The sequence below is a fragment of the Bicyclus anynana genome, chromosome 26, assembly GCF_947172395.1.
Source record: "Bicyclus anynana chromosome 26, ilBicAnyn1.1, whole genome shotgun sequence".
Classification (NCBI taxonomy): domain Eukaryota; kingdom Metazoa; phylum Arthropoda; class Insecta; order Lepidoptera; family Nymphalidae; genus Bicyclus; species Bicyclus anynana.
The window spans coordinates 4,352,793-4,375,622 of record NC_069108.1 but is presented as its reverse complement, the minus strand read 5'-3'; the positions used below and the strand labels follow the sequence as shown (position 1 = coordinate 4,375,622).

At 37.6% G+C, this 22,830-nt stretch overlaps 1 protein-coding gene across 1 annotated transcript; it reads left to right on the top strand.

Moving 5' to 3' along the window:
- Positions 1-1,462: 1,462 nt before the first annotated feature.
- On the top strand, positions 1,463-21,396 carry LOC112049375 (uncharacterized). The gene is made up of 9 exons (XM_024087232.2): positions 1,463-1,900; positions 2,699-2,814; positions 3,687-3,808; positions 7,766-7,932; positions 11,246-11,554; positions 13,146-13,310; positions 14,547-14,621; positions 15,084-15,482; positions 16,757-21,396. The coding sequence occupies exons 1-9, from the start codon at positions 1,649-1,651 to the stop codon at positions 16,865-16,867; spliced, it is 1,716 nt and encodes a 571-aa protein (XP_023943000.2). The 5' UTR covers positions 1,463-1,648; the 3' UTR covers positions 16,868-21,396.
- Positions 21,397-22,830: the final 1,434 nt, after the last annotated feature.

The window sequence follows — 22,830 nt, the reverse complement described above, 5'->3', positions numbered from 1 at the left end:
TCATGCCTGTACACCTGTCCACTTAAACAAAATTAGAGTGAGAGATCACTCTCTGTGCGAATGTGGTTTGGACGAAGGCTCAGTTTCCCATATCCTCTTCTCTTGCCCTAAACTTCTCCACCCCCTATATGATGTTCTTCCTCCTAAATTCCCACGTCCTTTAAATGTTGAGTGTTTGTTAATGTCTGTGTTTAGTCCCTATTGTAAATTTATATGTAAATATATTCAATGTAATAACATTAAGCTGTAAATATTATGTGTATGTGCTAACAATATTAATTTTGTATTCTTTCAGAATGTGACTAACAACCACACTAACAAAAAAAAAAAAAATCCGCTATTTATAGTGTCAAAATTAAGCTGAATAATAATCAATTCTTGATTCCCAGCTTACACCGATCAACCTCTAAAAGTGTGTCTTCCTTACCACGCGACATTGGCGAAGTAAATTGTACCCAGTTGGTACAGCAGCAAGCCATAAAATCAAAAATTGAATTGAATTGAAACGCGTTGGATCGTTGATTCTTTATCTTTGACAGAAGGGTAACATCTAGCAAGTCAGGTTCTTTTCTAATTGTCTGCGCTAAGAGGGGTAACGTCTAGCGAGGCACAGTGAAGCAAATCACTATAATAATTCGTCTGAACCTTGAAGAAAATAATTGTTATTTCAACTGGCACTGTGGCACTGGCAACACAGAGTCTGAAACTGTCAGTGTCAGTTTTATAGAAAATTTCCTTTACGATCGTGATGTCCATTAGGGATGTCGGAAATGCAATAAAGTATCGATATATATTGTATCGATAATTTTTGAATATATCAATATCGATATTGATATTTTTATTTAAAAATATCGATATATCGATATATCGGTGTGATAGGAAAAAAAAATATTTGGCCTAATCTACTTCAATCATCTTACATTACTAGATAAATACTAATGAATAGACATCATTTTTAATTTTTTTAAATCAAGGACAACAATAAAAAATATTAATTATTTATTAATCAAACCAATATTTATCTGATACAGATTTAATTAGTTAGATTGTTTGAGAACTATAATCAACTCAAATGCAGGCAGAAATACGCTCGCGTTGAGGTTATAATACGGATAACAGACGGATAGTTGAAGCACAGACACTGACACTGAAATGACATTGACAGACAGAGTTGCCAACTTAAAAGCCAACTTAAGTACCAAATTAAAACGCAGTAAATCGAGTCGACCAAAGACAAAAAAAATGTAATTTGTTAGAAAATGTTAGTATAAAAAAGTATTCTTTTTTAGGATTTTTTAATTATAAAAAATATCGATTTTTATACCTTTTCAATACTTGTAATTTTATATCGATACCTCGATACATCGAAACATTAAATATCGCTCAAAAATATCGATACATTGAAAAAATAATATCGATATATCGATGTATCGATATTTTTTCGACGAGCCTAATGTCCATAATGTCCATCTTGATTTTGTTCGACCGCGTGAGGTGAAATAATATTTTATTTTCTAGTCTGTGTTTTATATTTCGAAATCCGAATTAAAACGTTTTTATATGAAAAAAGTGTGATCGTAGTACAATGGTATATTGAAGCGTAATTAATGTATTGGAGACAGCCCGCGCACATTAATTGCGGTAAAGCATGTCCACTATTAAATTCATACTAAAAGACCTCGGTGTTATGAAATTATGGAGTGTCTGGACGCGAAGATACATTGTGAGCACGGTTGTTAGGCGGTGTATACGCGATCGTAGTTTGAAAGATGTGATATTGCGTTTCAAACATACAATTTTGCGGCAACGCAGGACTTTTATGATTGCGGCTACAGCGGCGTATAAAAATCACTCTGAAACTCCTAGTTGTGATCAAGGAATCAGTGACGATGAAATGCAGGTAATTTTTTAAACAAATAAATAGGAGAAGTAGGTTTTCAATGCGACCTGTTGTAATTTTGTCATATTTGCACACTTTTTGTTTAAGTTAATGAAGATCAGCTTCTAAATGTGTGTGACCAATTTGATAAGTGTATGTTTGTATGTATGTATGTGTTTGTATATTTCAAAGACAAGTAGACATTTTTTTTTAGTTGGACTAGGTTATTCCTACTATGAAGGACCAATTGTAGTCCTTGGTGAAGCGCTTGTTGATCGTGACCTCCGCACCGGACGTAGGGCAAATGGACCCGTTAGATATGTGGCACACACAGTGGTACAGTAGCAGTTTTATCAAAATTGGTTCAGTCATCATATTATATTAACCAATTTACATGAAACTTTGTCTAATTATACATCTAAACATTCCTCATGTAGGTATACATTGGTGAAAACCACATGAAAATCTGCTCAGTGGTTTCGAGTTTATCTCAAACAGATAGACAGATTTATTATTTATGGAAGGAATGTTTAATGAGGCCAAATGGGTGATCAGTCCAGTTACAGACAGACAGATTCAATGGAGGACTTTGTTCAATAATATCTATTGATCTTATTGAACAAAGTCGGTATAGATGAGGGTTTCTCTAACTTTCGGCTACACGAACTCCTGTTAAAATTTCCAGGTTTCCTCACGATGTTATTCCTTCACTGTTTCAGACAAATGATATTTAATTTCTGAAAATGCATACAACTGAAAAGTTAGACGTTACACTCTCCGGAATCTGAGACAGAGGTTATATGCAAATTTTATTCACAGGCACTGGTGTCTGAGATGGAGAGTGTCCAGGGGCTGGCCAAGATGACACTGTACTGCACCAGCTGCGGCAAGCGACTTGTGATAGACCGGAAGCTGGCCGGAGTGAGCTACTGTGTGTTAGTATTTCTACTACTATTCACAGGCACTGGTGACAGTCTCAGAGTGGCCAAGGTCAGGCCTAGATGACACTACTGCACCATACTTGTGATTTACTGGAAGCTGGCAGCAGTGAGCTACTGTATAAATGACTAGTAGACACTGCACTGTTTCACCCGCGTGGTTCCCGTTCCCTTAGGAACAAAATATAGCCTATCTCGATAAATGGGCTATATATTATATAACACTGAAAGAATTTTTCAAATCGGACCAGTAGTTGCTGAGATTAGTGCATTCAATCAAACAAACTCTTCAGCTTTATAATATTAGTATAAATAATACAACATATAATTCTGTCTATACAATTTAACCCATACAAGGGAAGGAGGTGGGAATTAAGCACCAAACCATTTCTCCATTTGAATATATTCTCCCTTAACCATGGTACATTTTATGGATCTCAAAAATAGTTGTTATTAATAAGGGAATCTTAATATTTGAGATAATATATCAAAATTAATTTTCTCTGCTTATGTTGTTCTCTCTACCTAGCCAAATTTGGTATTCTACTAGCGGTGGCGTGCTTTTTACTAGGGTATGCATTATACATGTGAAAAATGGGAATTTCTCATATAATAAAGTTTCGTAGTGTGACCAGGGTAGGCAGGGCATTTTTGCATCTATGAGGTGCACAGACCTCCCTACTAGAGCATCTAGCTTACATATACAGACCTTGCTGCAGTTCTAGTGTGGCCAAGATTTTCAAGCTGATTTTAGAGAGCTCTCTCACCCATTTCTACTGACTTTAAACTGACCAGTGACCACATAGCCATTTTCAGTTATGTAGTTAATTTATAAGTTCATAAAATTTATTGATATTTTGCTTTAACAGATGCAAAGATCCGAAGCCTCTGGGTGATTCGTCTGAGGGCTGGGTGCCGTACATGGAGACAGATGACGTAATAATATGGCGCAAAGAGTACAAACCTGGGAAGGGTCTCTACGCTTACAAAGGTATATTATCTAAATCACTCTAAGATTTACAAGACGGAGGTCCTGGGCTCAATCCCCGGCTGGACCGGTTGACGTTTTCTTAATTGGTTCAGGTCGGGCTGGTGGGAAGCTTTGGCCGTGGCCCATTGCTAGTTACCACCTTACCAAAAAAGATGTACCACCAAGAGATTTAGCATTCCGGTATGATGTTCTGTAGAAACCGAAATTTAACCCCATTCCATCTTAGATTGCAACGTCACTTACACTCAGGTGAAAGAAAGAAGGAAAGAAAGAAGAAGATTATAGTCAAGGGCTAACTTGTAAAGAATAAAAAAAAATACTACACTACTGTAAACCTAAAGATTTACACATTACAATATATTATCATGTAAAGAGTAAAAGAAAACTCAGACCAATTACAATAGGACCTGCCTCACAAGATGTTATGGCTCTGTCAAAAGTATATGATCACAATCTTAAGCACACAAACTGCTTCTATAGAATCAATGTTGTGTTAAAATTATATATGTATGTCATCATCATCATCATATCAGCCGATAGATGTCCACTGCATTTCATTATCTTGTATTTTCTAGTGTAGCCAAAGTTAAAAGGAAAATACCCCAACAAAGTGTCACTATGTCTACAGACTGAAACATAGACAACAAAGTATGATTCAACTTTCAAGTTGACATACAAACATCAATTATGTAATATAACCTTGATTACAGTTTTATCAGCAGTTGCTATCTAATATTATATAATTCTTTGGGTAATAATCATCTTATGTGTGTTAAATATTTTGATTATGAACTGATTTTTATAATTAGCTCATCAATCAAAATGGAATAGTTTTGAATTTCAATTTCAATTTCAAAGCCTTTATTATTCCTTACATTATTACATTAAACAAGTTTTTCAATTATTAAGAGTAACAGTTTTAATTTTTATTTCTATTTTAGTATATTGTTAGTGTATCTGTTTTAAGTTTAGTATGTTAGTGAGTTACTAACAGTAACCTGTCAATATATATATAACAGTATAGTATATGTAAGACAAAATATTAATTTGTACAAACGAAAAGGAGATCTAAACCCACGTCTTACTAGACACAGGCATAAGTTAGTTATTTCTGCATATCGTCTCCAAAGAGTAAAAAAATCTTTTGTAGGTTTGGGTGTACTCTTCTATAATAAGATCCCCAAGACTGTGATGGACCTGCCAATGCATAGCTTTAAGCAATGTGTTAAAAAACATTTACTTAGTCGAGGGTACTACAACATTGATGAGTTCCTTAATGATAAAGATGCTTGGAGGCCGTTGGATCAGCTTCCACCTTCACACAGGAAGTAAAACTACAAGAAATGTAAACAGTAATTGTTATCAATTGTAAATTGTAATACTGTATGACTTTTTCAAAAGAGCAACTGTTGAGTTTCTTGCCGGTATCTTCTCAGCAGAACCTGCCTTCCAAACCGGTGGTAGAATCTTTACAAATAGTCAACTGACGACTGTCAAAAGTGCTTCTAAACTGAGCCTACTTGAAATAAATGATTTTTTGATTTGATTTTGATTAGTCTTATTTCTAATTAAAGTTAATAAGTTTTGAATTAAATCATCACAAATAAATTAAATACACCTCTGTAAAGATTGTCAAATATCTTTCATATGTGATTAGGTACTGGTAGGATTTAGTTTGCTATGTTGTTTAACTTAAAAGTGGGGGGACCACTTGCTACTAAATGGTACTACAAGAGGTAGATTGATGAGACAAAAATAAATAATACATTAAGTGATGAATCTCAATCTTATCATTCCATGGATTCCTTATGTGGATGTTTACATTATCTATACTTATAATAAATCTGTAGAGAGGTCAATTCTGTACATGAAATATATATCCAAAATAACTGTCAGTAAATTTTTTGTTTGTATGTCTGTCTGTCTGTATGTTCTTTATAGAAACAAAAACTACTTAACGGAATTTAACAAAACTTGGTACCCTTATTCTTCATACTCCTGGGCAGATTAAATAATCTTGTGTCATAATATTCCAATTATGAAATTAAAAATATATTCTAATGGCATAAATTATTCACATGGATACTGTAATAAAAATAAAATACATTAAAACACTACTCTTTTTATGGAAAGTGTGTTATAATATTACTTTTTTTACTATTATAGCACAGCAAGAGCTCCGAGTTCTTGGTCTTTTGTGCAGTGCTGGGTTCTTGGTTTTTAACATGTTTTGTTTATATCTTGTTTTTTAAATTTTCTAGTTGGTATATGTTAATTAAATAATTAATTAATTTAATTAAAATTAATTAATTAACAATTTGAACAGTACAGTAATTTGAATTGTGATGCAAATACGAGTATGAATGTACATGGCTACATGGCTGTACAGGTGTCAATCTTTGCCTGTTGGTATACCGTTAAAAAAATATCGTATTTCGTTCGTTCTTAGGCGCGGAAAATGTAGTAGTATTTAATTGTGTTAGAATCGTATTTCACGAGATTAAATAAAGTTGAGTATGAAACGTGCATAACTTGGCATTAAAACAACTGTTTCTTAATCTACTATTTCATCACGCTATGATGAATAGGAGCAGAGCAGTGAAGGAAAATGTTGTGAAAACGTTGAGAAGTTACTCCATTTTTACAGCAATACTACTGTAAAGGCATCTGCTAGTACATAATATAATACATACAATAGGTACATAACTTTTAAACCAAGTCTTCTATTAAATCCTTAACTTTTATTAATTGATGTCAATATATTTTGGACCCTTTTCCATATACTACACGATATTAATATTGTTTATATTAACTAGCGGACGGAAGTGGAATATAGTTTTTCACAAATCCCTCGGAAACCATGGATTTTTCTGGGATAATAAGTAGCCTATGTGTTAATCCAGAGCAAAATCTATTTCCATTCCAATTCCAATTTCAGCTAAATCGATTCAGTAGTTGCGGCGTTATAGAGTAACAAACATCCAAACATCCATACAAACTTTCGCGTTTATTATATTAGCAGGATTTGATATGATATACCCATATTCGGCTCACTACTGAGCTCGAGTCAAAGTTGGAGGTGCATGGCTCGGACCGGATTCGAGCCCACACCCTCTGGGATCAGAGGCAGGGGTCATATCCACTGAGCTATCACGGTGTTAATATTAAGATGTTTTCAATTGTGACGGCCGCGTGGCGCAGTGGGTAGTGACCCTGCTTTCTGCATCCACGGCCGTGGGTTCGATTCCCACAACTGGAAAATATTTGTGTTGAGCATGAGTGTTTTCCAGTGTCTGTATGTATTTATACATTATATAAGTATTTATATGTAGTATATAATTGTATATGAATATTATAATATCAACTATCTTAGCACCCATGACACAAGCTATGCTGTATGCTTACTTTGGGGCTACATAGTGATGTGTATTGTTTAATAATAATAATAATAAAAGCCTTTTATTCAGACAGTATTACAGTTAAAATTTTTATCTAGCTTAATTATTCTATTACTGACATTTTAAACATAAATATTATATTTAATTTTACACACACTTAATTATTTGTTTTGCATCAATATCCCTCTGTCTGTCTGTTTGCCACTGTTGGCAAAGGCCTCCTCCAACTTTCTCCATTTCTCTCTATCCTGTGCAGTTCTTGTCCATGTACCACCTGCCACGGCTTTGATGTCATCGGCCCATCGTCTAGATGGTCTACCTTTTATCCTTTTCTTGTGGCTTGTATACCAGTTGATTATGGATTTTGACCATTTTGCCTTCCCTCTGATTGTATGTCCACCATTTCCATTTTAAAGTTTTTATTGTTTTTGTGACATCTTTTGTTTTTGTGTGTTTCTTTATGGTCACAGTTCTTATTTTGTCTGATAGTCTTTTCCCTAACATACTCCTTCCCATAGAATTATTGTTTAAGTATATTTATTTATTTAAATTGTGTCAGTGTACGGGCGGTACAAGGAGGTGCAGGCGAGCGACTTCGCGGCGGTGCAGGTGGACGGCTCGTACCGGCGCGTGTGGGACTCGGCGGTGGCGTCGCTGGCGGTGGTGCAGACCAACGTCGGCGGCGTGCTGGGCCAGGCTGTGCTGCATTGGGAGGTGTTGTGGCCGGTGAGTACTGTGAACAGGCTGGTAGGGTGGTAACCAGCCACGGCCGAAGCCTCCCACCTTAATTAACAATTTGAACAGTACAGTAATTTAAATTGTGATGCAAATACGAGTCTGAAGACATGGCTGTACGGTATGCGCGGTGGATTTACAAAACGGAGGTCCTGGGTTCGATCCCCGGCTGGGCAGATTGAGATTTTCTTAATTTGTCCAGGTCTGGCTGGTGGGAGGCTTCAGCTGTGGCTAGTTACCACCCTACCGGCAAAGACGTACCGCCAAGCGATTTAGCGTTCCGGTACGATGCCGTGTAGAAACCGAAAGGGGTGTGGATTTTCATCCTCCTCCTAACAAGTTAGCCCGCTTCCATCTTAGACTGCATCATCACTTACCATCAGGTGAGATTGTAGTCAAGGGCTAACTTGTAAAGAAATAAAAAAAAGACTGCTTAACTTACTAATACTGTTCTACCTTCTAACTACAATATTGATCAAGAACAGCGCTGATACTATCACATGTAAACCAGGGTTCAGAAATCGTCAACTGACAAATGTCCACAGACATACAACTGAGCATAAAATAAATAAATAAAAAAAGCCTTTTATTATTTCCCATTTACATAAGGTAATTATTCTAATACTTTTTAAACAGAACAAAGTAGATAACACTTTTATACTTAGTACATTTTTTTGCATTTTGTCTTTTTGTTAATATTTTTTATGTTATTTGTATCTATTTATTTTTCTTTCTTTTTCTCTATATATTATATATATATTTCCTTAAGTTTTTAAATGAGAACCCCTCTGTAGGGTAAAGGCCTCCTCCAGATTTTTCCATGTTTCCCTATCGTTTGCTTTTGATTGCCACTCGTCTCTTACAATATCTTTGATGTCGTCGACCCATCTTCTGTAAGGCCTGCCTCTTTTCCTTTTACCCCTAGGGCCCTTCCATAGGACGACACGCTTCGTCCACCGAGCGTCCTTCGTTCTAACGACATGGCCTGTCCATTTCCATTTCACTGAAACAACTGAGCATATCGCCACCTAATTAGATACTCTAATTAATGTAAGATGGCGCTACTATCTAATCCTCCGACACATGTATAAAACATATCTTAGTTGAATCCGTTTCCACCAGTGCCAAGTTACAACAATGTCTCTGGTGGGAAAACACCCTAATGCTGGCAATACACAATAAGCCATCACTCAGACCAATAACAAAAGGACCTGCCTCGCTAGACGTTACCCTTCTGTCAAAGAATAAGATCAACGATCTAACGATGTTTATAAAAACTGTTACTATAGAATCGACTAGCGGACGCCCGCGACTTCGTCCGCGTAAATTTCGATGTCAACTTTACTACTACCCCTACCCTACCCTACCACTACCCCAACCCTACCCTACCACTACCCTAACCCTACCCTACCCAACCCCTACATCTACCCTACCCCTACCCTACCCTACCCTACCCCCACCCTACCCCTACCCTACCCCAAACCTACCACTACCTTACCTACACCCTACCCCCACCCTACCCCCATCCTACCCCTACCCTCCCCGTACCCCTATCTCACGCCTATCCTACCCCTACCCTACCACTTCCCTATCCTACCCTACCTCTACCCCTACCCTACCATTACCCTAAACCCGGCCCTAAACCTACCCTACCCTACCCTGTAACTTCTCTATCTTACTCCTACCCTAAGCAAAATCGGTCCAGTCCTTCGAGAGTGGTGGTATGACCAAGAGAAATAGAGACTTCTATGCTAATAATATAAAGAGGTAAAGTTCGTGTGGTTGTAGGAGGTAATCTCTGGATCTACTGGACCGATTTGGAAAACTGTTTTACCAATAGAAAGCTACGTTATTTGCGAGTGTCATAGGCTATGTTTGATCCCCATATTCACACGGGAACGGGAACTACGTAAATGAAAGCGCCGGGCGTCATATAGCGGAATTTCTGCGTCTTTTAGAAATTTTGTATTATCTCCGAAACTATTTAAGTAATTAACATACTGTAAAGGGCAAATCTTATCTCCATAATATTTTTGTGATTATTAAATAATTTATTTTGATAAGGATTAAAGTTTAGTTGTATAAATAATGACGTAAACCTAAGTATATAAAATTAATAATTTTTAAAACACAAAAGGTACTATATCTGCTAATATATAGAAGATAGATATATGGTGTCGCGGACTTTTTTGTAAAACTTTTAAAGATACATAAAGCCTCCATACATTAATTTCAATTTTACACAATAGTTAAGGCAGCGCATGCGAATAAGTCTGTTTAAGAGGATTTTCAGTCCGACCTGTATGACAAAAACTGTGATAACTCGGCTAATATATATGATACCAATATAAAATATAGCCTATAGCACTCCCCGATAATGTAGCATTCTACTGGTGAAAGAATTTTTAAAATCGGTCCAGTAGTTCCGAAGATTACCCCATTTAAAAAATGTGACAAACTTACAAACTTACAAACTTTACCTCTTTATAATATTAGTATAGATGTTTCATTGTTGTAATCGTTTTAGTAGTGTAAAGAGCTCCCTAAAAATTAATGGCATTAAAAAAAACTTGATTAATAGCTGTAAGATTTTTCTATATTTTGTTCACAGCATATAATTAAGTAAATAGCAAAACAAATTTGGTTTTCATAATAGATGATAGAAGATAATGATAATAAAAAGGATAAATAATCTTATCATTAATCTCTTTTATTTGTATCGAGTGCTTTTGATGTTGAGTGGCGGTAACATTTCAAGTGCAAAGTAAAGAAAGAAAATATTAAACAAACTGTTCACGTATAAAGAATGATTAAAGATCAGCTGGCCTATTCACTATTTTGGTTTATTATCAACCTATTAAAATAAACGACAAATCAATTTAAAAAAAAAATGTCAAAAATTTTTTACATAGAATCTCAGTTTCGTAAATGTCAACTAGCTTATGTCAAAGATTAATTATTAAGAATTAGCCTGCACAAACTCACACATCGAAAATATTTAACACCAATAAATATATTCTATGTCCTTACACTACACACTGCACAAAATTTGATTCGCAATACACACACATACAATTTTTACACAGACTAACCAACACATCGCTTCGACCATCCCATAGGCGTATACGGGTAGAGGGGGAGGGGGGGGGGGGGGGTTTGGGTGGGTCGTGTTCAGCCTAGAATGGACCTGTACCCACCTTATACTCTTGACAGCGTCTAGCGAAGCCGATCCTGAGGTAATTGGTCTGAGGGCACGTACGATCATCAATATAGTGTCTAAATATATGAATTTTGTTGGTTACAGAGACTATTCGCAAACCGGGACTACGTCTACATAAGGCGGCATAAAGAGTACGACATAAAGACTAAATTAGAACCCACAAAACCCATAGTCGATAGTCCACCAACGTACCCCAATAGCGTTCACGCTAAAGCGAAACGGAAATCCATAGAAAACTACGCTAGAGAGGAAGCCAAAGAGATTAGCAACAAAGTGTATATAATACTGAACAAGTCGTGTGAACATCCCGAAGTTCCAGAGACGAAGCATGCTATACGTGTGTCGGAGTACTGGAGTCATATGGTTGTTAAGACTGTAAATGGGACAGAAAAGGTAAGCGCATTATACAGTTTATAACGTGACTGTGGTTGTAGCATCATTTTGTGGTAGAGGAAACATCTCGAGAAGGTTCCAGGACCTTCTCGAGATGTTTCCTCTACTGTTTACGCCAACCTCCGCCCGGCAGAGTACGGGGCGCTGGCGGCGCGAACGTGATTGAATGGTTATCGTTTACGAGTCGGTCGCGCGCCGGTCCTGGTGCGTGGATGGCTTGGTCGCCCTCCGCTCAGTCGTTGTTCGCTTTTGAACAAAATTTTGTTGCGATATTTGGACATTTGGCGGGTCGCAGCTTGCTGTCTGGCCTACAAGGTGGGTAATCCATTAAACAAACCATCTTTTAAATTACATAAACAAAACCTAACCTATGCTGTATATAGCCCGCCAGCTAGGGTCAACCCACCGAGGTCAACTCTCGACCTTTTGACCGTAAGTCTTTCATTTGCCTACTGATCTAATCAATTCTTTGAAGGCTCTCGTTTCGCGGTGCAGCGCCGTATTTCGAGCGCCAGACCCCCCACTTTGAGCACTTTGGGCCCCTGATCAAATTCGCAGGGTGGCGCTGGAAGTTTGCCCACACACCAGGACTTGTGACCTTGGGTGTAGGTTTATAGGATCCTTTAAGAATGCATGAATACTTACCTCCCCTGACCGACATGTTCTTCGTGCCCACACTAAACAATTTATGATCAATAATTACAACACAAAACATTGCACAAAATCACTAAGATGACAAGCAGCGTGACGGTGTTCACGCTGCCTAACATAGAACTGAACTCAAGTCATCAAATACCCTCTTATTTATACCATCACTGTTGCAACTACTTTGTACAAGTACCTCCTTTTAGTAATAATTTGTATAATGAATGTTACTACCACCCAAACTCAAGGAACTTGTGACAAGTTCTTGCTCTAATAATAGTTTAATAAATGAATCAAATGAGTAGATGGGGTGATTGCATAACTTATTGCTCCGTTTATTACATCAATAATTTGTGAAATCCTCAGGTTTTTGACATTTCCATTGTGATCATGTCATTCATCCCCAGGGAAACCTGTCAGTTTGACTATAATGGAATTAATGTGTTGGACATGATCAAGTTTCCTTCTTCCCCTGCTCTCGAAAAACTATTTTGAGAGTGCTGCTTAATGCCACTCACCCTTAACCATGCAACTATACCATCCGAGCCTAACGCCAAGTTGTAGAAAAAGATGTCCGAAAAACTACCTTAACAAACTTGAAGACGACATAACTACAGGCACATCAACAGTTACACAGTTTCAATCAATCAAAATCAATCAAAAATCATTTATTTCAAGTAGGCTCAGTTTACAAGCACTTTTGACACGTCAGTTGGCTATTTGTAATGATTCTACCACCGGTTCGGAAGGCAGGTTCTGCTGAGAAGATACCGGCAAGAAACTCAACAGTTGCTCTTTTGAAAAAGTCATACAGTATTATAATTTACAATTGATAACAATTACAGTTTACATTTCTTATAGTTTTACTTCCTGTGTGAAGGTGGAAGCTGATCCAACGGGCTCTAAACATCTTTCTCGCTTTTAATATGGTTTCGTACGCACACAGCCGGGCATGGAGTTCGTGCTGACGTACTACGACGAGCCGGCGGTGGGCGGCATGCCGGGCGGCGTGGCGGCGTGGGCCAGCAGCCGCGCCGCGCCCGTGTACCTCGAGCGCATGCGGCGCGCCGCCGCCGACTACCGCGCCTGGGCCGCGGGCAGGAGCACGCAGGTCGGTGCACACCACAGGTGCAGGCCACAGTTTGGTATGCACACAGCCGGGCATGGAGTTCGTGCTGACGTACTACGACGAGCCGGCGGTGGGCGGCATGCCGGGCGGCGTGGCGGCGTGGGCCAGCAGCCGCGCCGCGCCCGTGTACCTCGAGCACATGCGGCGCGCCGCCGCCGACTACCGCGCCTGGGCCGCGGGCAGGAGCACGCAGGTCGGTGCACACCACAGGTGCCGGCCACAGTTCGGTATGCACACAGCCGGCATGGAGTTCGTGCTGACGTACTTCGAGCCGGCGGTGGGCGGCATGCGGCGCGCCGCCGCCGACTACCGCGCCTGGGCCGCCGACAGGAGCACGCAGGTCGGTGCACAGCCCACAGGTGGCATGGCGTGCTGTATCGACGAGCGGCGGTGGTATGCCGGGTGGCGTCGCGCAGGTGCATTAATAGGCGATAGGTGGCATGCCAATGTTTTACCAGCATGCCGGGTTTCGAGCACAGATATTAGAAATGATGCAAATTCATTTTGTTTACCTTTGCCTTCGCACACTATAGGTTTTGATATTTGACGTATTGAACAACTTTATTCAACTCATGAAATTACTTGTGACAAGTTTGTGGCATTAGTACCGACGGTGCTCGGACTATGACCTGGACACTGTTTAGTTTATTAAGGGGGTCCGTGAAAACTGTGTTTGATTTCCTAGGGGTCCGTGGCTGAAAAAGGTTGGGAAACGCTGCAATAGAGTAATCCGCGTGGCATACCATACTGAGTGCCATATTAGTATACTGCATGTTTTACTAGAATTTGGCTAATGAAAGTAGAGACTGAAATCGCGCAGCAAATTCACAGACCCCGCTCTTGAAAGCGCAGTGTTGGTCGCTGGATTCGCTGGGAGCAAGTGGCTCAGTATCGTGATGTTTGGAAGTCCCTACAAAAGGCCTATGTCCTGCAGTGGACGTGCATCGGCTGATATGATGATGATGATGATGATGATGATGATGATGATGATGATGATGATGATGATGATGATGATGATGATGATGATGATGATGATGATGATGATGATGATGATGATGAATGGGATATTCAAATGAAGGTTGTAAATGATAACTTTATTGTTGAAATAACTTTTTCCTGTGCCGCTTCTTAGTAAATTTTGCTTCTGACCTGGTCAGTCTCACTACAAATGGAATTTTTGATTTTAATTGAATTAATTTCGATAATTGTGTCATTCAGGAGCTTCCAGACTTCGTTCCGTTCGGACCGGACCAGGTACACGGGGAGTTGCAGATACTGGAGCAAGACATGGAGGTGAGAAATTAAAAAATGACTAGCGGATCTGGTCAAGCTTCGCTTTGACTTATGTGTACAGCTTACTACCCCTGCCCCAACCCTATTCCTACCCTACTTGTACCATACCCGCACCCTACTCCTACTCTTCCCATACACTACCCGTACCCTACCCGTATCCTTCCCGTACACTACCCGTACCCTACCCGTACCCTTGCCGTACCTTAAAATAGTTACAAATAGTATGCATACAAATTTTTGCCTTCTACCTTGAAAATTGCGGAATGCTCCATACAAACTTCCACTCCCCATTTTAGGGAAGTACATCAGAGGATACAAAAGAAAACATAGAAAACAAGTATGTGCAAAGGCGGTCTTATTGCTTATAGCAAACAAACAGACATATACACACACTTTCACAATACTAATGTAATTTAGTATGATAGCTATCATCTATAGATAAAAACATTTTTTCCATTGCAGTCATCCAAACAAGGGCCAGAACTTGAGAATGTTTCAACACGCGACCAGGAGTCGCAAACTGATGCCTTCCTAATACACAACTATATCACTGACATTAAGAAGGACATCAGCAACGACAATGGAAAATCAAAAGACTTCAAAGACAGTGGAAACTCAAAAGACTCGAATAACAGTGGAAACTCGAAAGACTCAAAAGACAGAATAATAAAAGAACACACAGATGAGAAATTTGAAACAAGAGAAGAGAAGAATGGAGATGGAGAAGTTAAAGAAGATGAGAGTGATGTGAATAGTGATGAGAGACGTGATAGTGGTGAAAGTGGAACGGTGGTTAATGGAAATGGTGATAAGAAGTCGGTGACAGTTGATGAGAAATCTTCAGATGGTGATGATGAAAAGGTAAGATTTACAATGGGGATGATGACTAGATTTGAATATATTGATTTTTATGATACATTCGGGTAAATAAGGTCAATGTTAACTAATTTATACATAAAAAGCAAAGATTGTCTGGATATTTGCAAAATAAATAAGATTATAAAATTTCAAAATCTATTAAATTTTTTTTATCGTAATTAGATGAAAATTAATTGATTATGAAACACGGCTAAAACTCACGTGATATTACGTCGGAGTATGCCCGACTAGTTTCGAACCCATACGGGATCAGTTTGGATCGTGCCGCGATGCAAGAACCAGCTCATGACTAAGGGCCCCGTATGGGTTCGAAACTAGTCGGGCATACTCCGACGTAATATCACGTGAGTTTTAGCCGTGTTTCATAATCAATTAATATGAATAACACTCACGATAGTTTAAATTCTAAAATAGATGAAAATTCATACAGTTTTAGCTTCCTTACATTAAATGTGACATTTTTCAATAAATGAACAATAAACATAAACGCACAAATAACAAAGATATTAGTAATTTTGTTTGAACGCCCATACAAACCTAACGATCAGCGAGCCAACGACGTCACTAAATCGTACCAATTTGTATGGAGCGTTTTTCAGGGATCCGCGGCAGCGCCGCAAATCTGACTCTTTAAATTCCTGTAGCTCCGAAAGTAATGATCGCAGATACCCTGTTACTTTTACAAAATTGCTTTACAATTAGTAAACTCTTAATTTATATACAATTTAAAAAACTGTCATCATCCCTATTAAAATTTGTAATTTGCACATATATATACATATTGTGAGTAATGTTCATATTAAATACGACTAAAACTCACGTGATACAATGTTGGACGTGAGCCAAACTGAGTCGCGTTGCAAGAACCAGTTAATGACTAAGGGCCCGGCATAAGGGTTCGAAAGTAGTCGGACATACTACGACATTGTCTCCCGTGAGTTTTAATCGTGTTGTATAATAAATTTAATGGAACAATGTTGTCTGTAACAGCAGCAAATTACTTCTATTAATAAAAAGATTCAGCAGTTTACAGAGACTACAGTTTAGCCAATGAAAGTAGAGACTGAAATCCAAATTTTAAGTATGTTTTTTTTTTTATTCATGAATAAATTTTTTTTCACTGGGGTGTGAATTAGCTTGAGGTAATTTTAAATATTATTAAGAGGTTTCTTGTATTGGACTAATAACTGTTAGGGCTTACAGACAGTGAAACAAGCACGGTGTATAATAGAATTTTTTTACTCTTTCACTTACAGGACTTGAAGAACACACAAGAGGGAGACAGAGAGAGCGAAAAGCCACCAGAAGAAGCAGAAAACAATGGCAGTTGGTGGAGATACCTATATCCGTTCTACTATTTCGTATGACACACAAAGTATAATTAATATTCATAAAACAAGACAGGATAGCCCAGTGGATATAACCTCTGCCGTCGATCCGTGGGTGCAGGTTTGAATCCGGTCCGGGACATGCACATCCAACTTTTCAGTTGTGTGCATTTTATGATATAAAATATCACGTGTCTCAAACGGTGAAGGAAATCATGAAGAAACCTGTCTACCAGAGAATTTTCTTAATTCTTTGCGTGTGTGAAGTCTGCCAATCCGCATTGGGCCAGCGTGGTGGACTGTTAACCCCTCTTATTCTGAGAGGAGACTCGAACTCAGTAGTGAGCCGTATTTATGTGTTAATAATAAATATTAAGAACAAACTAGAGATTCTACTAGAGATTTCTATTGCGTTTACTAATGTAATAGTAGCAAGCATTGACCTCTTATAATTAAAGGACGCACAATGTAGAAAATTTCACTTAAAAACTGGCCAATTTTGCTTTGACAGTTTTAGAATTATTGGTAAAGAAAATTATACCTAAAGGCCTTTAAATATAGTACAATATTCAATAAAATCCCATATTCAGAGCAAATTCAACCTTAAGTATTGAGTTTAAGGTTGAATTTGCAAATGCGACTACTTGAATTGAGTGCTAAGAAATTGTTTGGAACTCATTGAGTGGGGACGTTTTTTGGTCGCTGATTGTGCTTCCACTTTTTAATAGGAGATCGATGGTTGCAAGTGAAGATTTTGACGCTTTTATGTTTTACTGGTTGACCAGCATTTGTATTTGCTAACTCAGTGGCTTTAAGATAATAAAAGCCACCCAAATATATTTGATATCTTATATTTTTCCATAGTCATTCAGCAGGTAACAGAGAGATTTTGCTGGCATTCCTCTCGCATTTAAAGTAATCACACCCATTTTAAATAAGTTCATTTGTTAGGCAATTTGACGGCCTCCGTGGCACAGTGGTATGCGCGGTGGATACATGACGGAGGTCCTGGGTTCGATCCCTGGCTGGGCCGATTGAGATTTTCTTAACTAGTCCAGGTCTGGCTGGTAGGAGGCTTCAGCCGCGGTTAGTTACCACCGGCAAAGGCGTACCGCCAAGCGATTTAGCGTTCCGGTACGATGTCGTGTAGAAACCAATAGGGGTGTGGAATTTCATCCTACTCATAACAGGTTAACCCGCTTCCATTTTAGATTGCATCATCACTTACCATCAGGTGATATTGTAGTCAAGGGCTAACTTGTAAATAATTTGTAAATAATAAAAAAGTAATAATATTATGTTATATTTACTTTAATAACCATTAAAGCCCTGTGGATTTAACCCCTGTCTTTGATTGGGAGGGCGTAGGTTCGAATCCAGTCTGGGGCATGCATCTCCAGCTATTCAGTTTAGTAGTAATTAAATATCATGTATCTCAAACAAATAAAGTGAGGAAACCTGCATAACTCTGAATTTTATTATTATTTTCTATCATTTATTTACTTCTCCTTTTTTTATTTTTTTAACAATCTTATACTTACAAAATATACAAAACACTATTAAAAACTTATAAAAAAAATTAAATTAATTATATAAAAAAAAAATATTTTTATTATATTATTGTGAAGTGTGCCAATCCGCATTGGGCCAGCGTAGTGTTCTAACCCCTCTTATTCTGAGAGGAGACTCGTGCTTAATATTGAGCCAATCAGAACAGATGATGATGGTGACTTTTATAGTGTGGTTTTATCTTTTGTAAGGCACTGAGTTAGTGAATAACCCAGCAATTCAAATCACAGTCGAGCGACTTGTCTATAAATAAATCTAATCTAATCTTCGTTTATATGTATAAGCGAGCTAACGCCATAATATAATATATGTTAAGTTTTTGTAGAAAAATATATCTATTGTAAGCAATGAAATCAATGCAATATTAATTATAAGGAATACACTTAAGGCCGGCGCATATCTGGCGACGTTGAGCGTTTTTTTTAACCGACTTCAAAAAGAAGGAGGTCCTCACGTTGACTGTATGTTTTTGTTTTCTTTTTTTTTTATTTATTTACCAGTGGCGAAGCATGTAATTTTGACGAAGGTAAGACATCCCAAAGAAAATTAAATTCATAGCGTTTGATACAAACTTTGGGTTTCTTATACATCCATATACAGTGTGTTGTAAAAAATACCGTCCGATCCGAAATGTGCGTGTAAACATTATAATATTATAAACAGAAAAAATATTAAAAAAAATATTATTCAATAATTAAGCATTTTTATCGTGATAATAAAGTTTTTAATTTTTTCCTACAACACACTGTATATTTATTACAATAATAAAAATGTATGTCTGGATTTTTAAAAGGCGACGGGAATAGGTTTTGTACTATTTGATAGAAACAGTTAATTATTAATGCATTTCTCTGGGGTTTTTTGAGATTTCTCTGGGGTTTTTTGAGTCTTCAGAACAAATGTAAATGCCAGTATATTATGTAACAAGGTGTGGGGAACTCATTTGTTGGTGGTAACTGGTACCACAAAACTCTTATCTGAAGATACAGTACCACGTACACGTCTTATACAGGATGCTCCCATAACTTCAAGGTGTTGACGAACTTATAGGAGCCGAACTGCATAAATAATATTTTTTTTAACTAAAAAATAAAAACTTTTTATGTTTTCATACAAAGTAATTTAAATAATTCCGGCTATCCGTGTAACACAAGCCTTTATCTATCATTGCATTTCAAAAACGTAAAACTTGACAACGTATAATTTAATTATAAGGATATGTATATGGGACACATTTTAAGATCTATTTACAAAAGAAATATTATTTATCCCGAAAATACTCTTTTTAGAACTTAGTTAATAGTGGATAGTTCTTTGAACATTTTTAATTAATTTCAAATCAATTCAAATCAAAAATCATTTATTTCAAGTAGGCTCAGTTTACAAGCACTTTTGACACGTCAGTTGACTATTTGTAAAGATTCTACCACCGGTTCGGAAGGCAGGTTCTGCTGAGAAGATACCGGCAAGAAACTCAACAGTTGCTCTTTTGAAAAAGTCATACAGTATTATAATTTACAATTGATAACAATTACTGTTTACATTTCTTATAGTTTTACTTTCTGTGTGAAGGTGGAAGCTGATCCAACGGCCTCCAAGCATCTTTATCATTAAGGAACTCATCAATGTTGTAGTACCCTCGACTAAGTAAATGTTTTTTAACACATTGCTTAAAGCTATGCATTGGCAGGTCCATCACAGTCTTGGGGATCTTATTATAGAAGAGTACACCCAAACCTACAAAAGATTTTTTTACTCTTTGGAGACGATAATCTTCTGTAAAGGATTTTCTGTAAAGAATATAACCACCCAGCACTCTGTATAAATCAACCTATATTTGACAGCCTCACCCAAGACTAATCCCTCGACCTCGTGATTCGAAGTCACGTGTATGCAGTTTTAGTTTTATAGTAACTAAACGCTGCGTCTCGTTGCATATGCTCCGACCTTAAGTGTGTTAATGAGTGCTATAGCATTTTATTTTTTATTAAAATTACTAAAATCTTTACTAGACTAAGAGCCTATGATGGCTATACCTTCATTTTATAAAAGCCTCACAAATAGAAAGTGAGTCAGCCCTTGCTCCTACCATAGGTAAGTACATTACCTATTTTATGGACTTTGACTTTATTATGAGCTAGTTTCAAAAGTCCACTCTCAATTGTCTAATTCTAAAAGGTAATTTTTTTTATAAGACATCATGACAAATTATGTTCGCAATAGCTGAGCTTTAAGGCAACCCTTTACTAGAAACTTTCATTTTTAATAGTGTTTTGTGTCTTCGAAGAGTTGCCGCGAAGCCAAGCGACTAACGACTGGGAGTGTCTTCATTTAGCGTATTTTTTATATTTACCTTGATATATACTCAGAGGCACAAATTATCCGCCCACTTTAATATACTCGCGTATTATTAAAGAGGGCGGATAATTGTGCCCCTGAGTATATTTTGATTATCAGTTACTCTAAAAACACTTGAATATCTAAGTTTATAACCTCAGCACACGCTGATTTCTTGTATTATGCAGAGTTAAATATTAAAATATTGGTCTACACTTGGATAGTTAAGGGTCTGGGTTCGATCCCCGGACCCTTGATACTTTTTACAGTAGGATGACATTTCGGAATTTCTTGCTTAAAGCTGTGCTATTACCAGATTTTAGGTATCAGCGGTAACGTAGGGGTGCGGCAGCAGGACATCATCCTGCACCTTAAAAATGAAATAGTACCAACATATCCCATAGTTGGCATACTTTCTCGTGCCCACGGTAGGAGCATGAACTGATAAAGCTTTCAGATTTTCTGAAATGAGGATGGTCTAGCCACCGCAGGCCCTCGTTATAGGTGTGTGTGTATGTATGTAGGTATGTAGATAAAAAAATGTAAATAATATTATGATAGTTGCAAAGTTGTTGTTATTTGAGATATTTATAAGTATATTGTAATTAAAATCAATTAACTATTTTATTTAATAAATAATGTTGATTTTGTTTAAAATTCTATTTTAATGTTTGTAATATTTTATTGTTAGATTTTTTTGACCTGTTATTGAGTGTGACTTTTTCAGAGAGAAAGTAGGAAAAAAATTACTTCATCTTAAAAGTTATTTCATTGTTATATAATGATTTATTTATTTTGCTATCATCCGCGAAAATTCGGCGAACCCATGCGACAACGTCACCCAGGTCCGACAAAATACTCTCTACGTACGTTTCACCCCGAAACCGGAGCATCCTCAGGAGATGTTGACTCTACAACGTGCAATTGCACAATAAATAAATCATTATATAATCATGATGAACTTCCGCAAAGTAACGCCTGCTTCTATCCAATATTTAAAAGTTATTTCATTATTTATTTTGAATAGTTATTTGTTCATCAAGAGATGCAAGTTCGTTTTCTCTGCGAATGCCGAGTTTGAATCCCGAGCAAGCGAAGGATTTTTTAATTGTAATAGAAATTAGAATCCCGAGCCTTGTGAGGGATTCAAAGACGCAAGAAGCGAAACGGGCGGGCAGCGGGCGATGGAACGAGCTATGTTAGGAGTATCTCTGCTTGATCGAATCAGAAATGATGAGATCCGGAGAAGAACCAAAGTCACCGACATAGCTCAACGAGTCGCGAAGCTGAAGTGGCAATGGGCGGGGCACATAGTTCGAAGAGCCGATGGACGTTGGGGTCCCAAAGTGCTGGAATAGCCCCGCACTAGTAAGCGCAGTGTTGGTCGACCCCCCACCAGGTGGACTGACGACATCAAGCGAGTCGCAGGGATTCACTGGATGCAGGTGGCTCTGTATCGTGATGTTTGGAAGTCCTTATAAAAGGCTTATGTCCTGCAGTGGACGTTCATCGGCTGATATGATGATGAAGATTATAAAGAAGCGAAATACTTTGCTCTTATGTGACACATACAACTTTTCACTTTACTAGCGAAAACATACAAGATGTTAGAAGTAGTTATTTATGCAACTGTTATGTAATGGGGCCATTTAAGCACGAGTGATTTTTGTGCAATGACAGCACAAGCGTTACAATGGTTAATTACGTGCAGTGGCATTCAATACCTTTTCTATGATGATTATAAAACAAATAAAAGTAAAGTAAAACTTGGTAAATGACATATAATTGGCATCGGGCGTGGCTTCCTATATTTTTTCTATTTTTTAAAAGCCTGTGTTTTTGTAGCCAATGCCGTGGACCTATTAAAAAAAGTAATAAAAAAAAACAATCATTAGTTTACCCATGTTGTAATGAACATTACCAAAGGACCTGAAGAATTTAATAGCTTTGTGATATGGTTTGATGTTTTATATTCAGTAAATAACGAAATGGGAGTAGATATATATTTTTTTTATCAATATTATATGGTGATCACTAGTTGACCCGTGATAGCCCAGTGGATATGACCTCTGCCTCTGCCAGGGTGTGGGTTCGAA

Coding starts and splice junctions, on each gene's coding strand:
- LOC112049375 (XM_024087232.2), top strand. CDS start 1,649: ATGTCCACTATTAAATTCATACTAAAAGACCTCGGTGTTATGAAATTA. Junction 2,815..3,686: donor GCCGGAGTGAGCTACTGTGT/GTTAGTATTTCT, acceptor TTGCTTTAACAG/ATGCAAAGATCCGAAGCCTC. Junction 15,483..16,756: donor CAGATGGTGATGATGAAAAG/GTAAGATTTACA, acceptor TTTCACTTACAG/GACTTGAAGAACACACAAGA.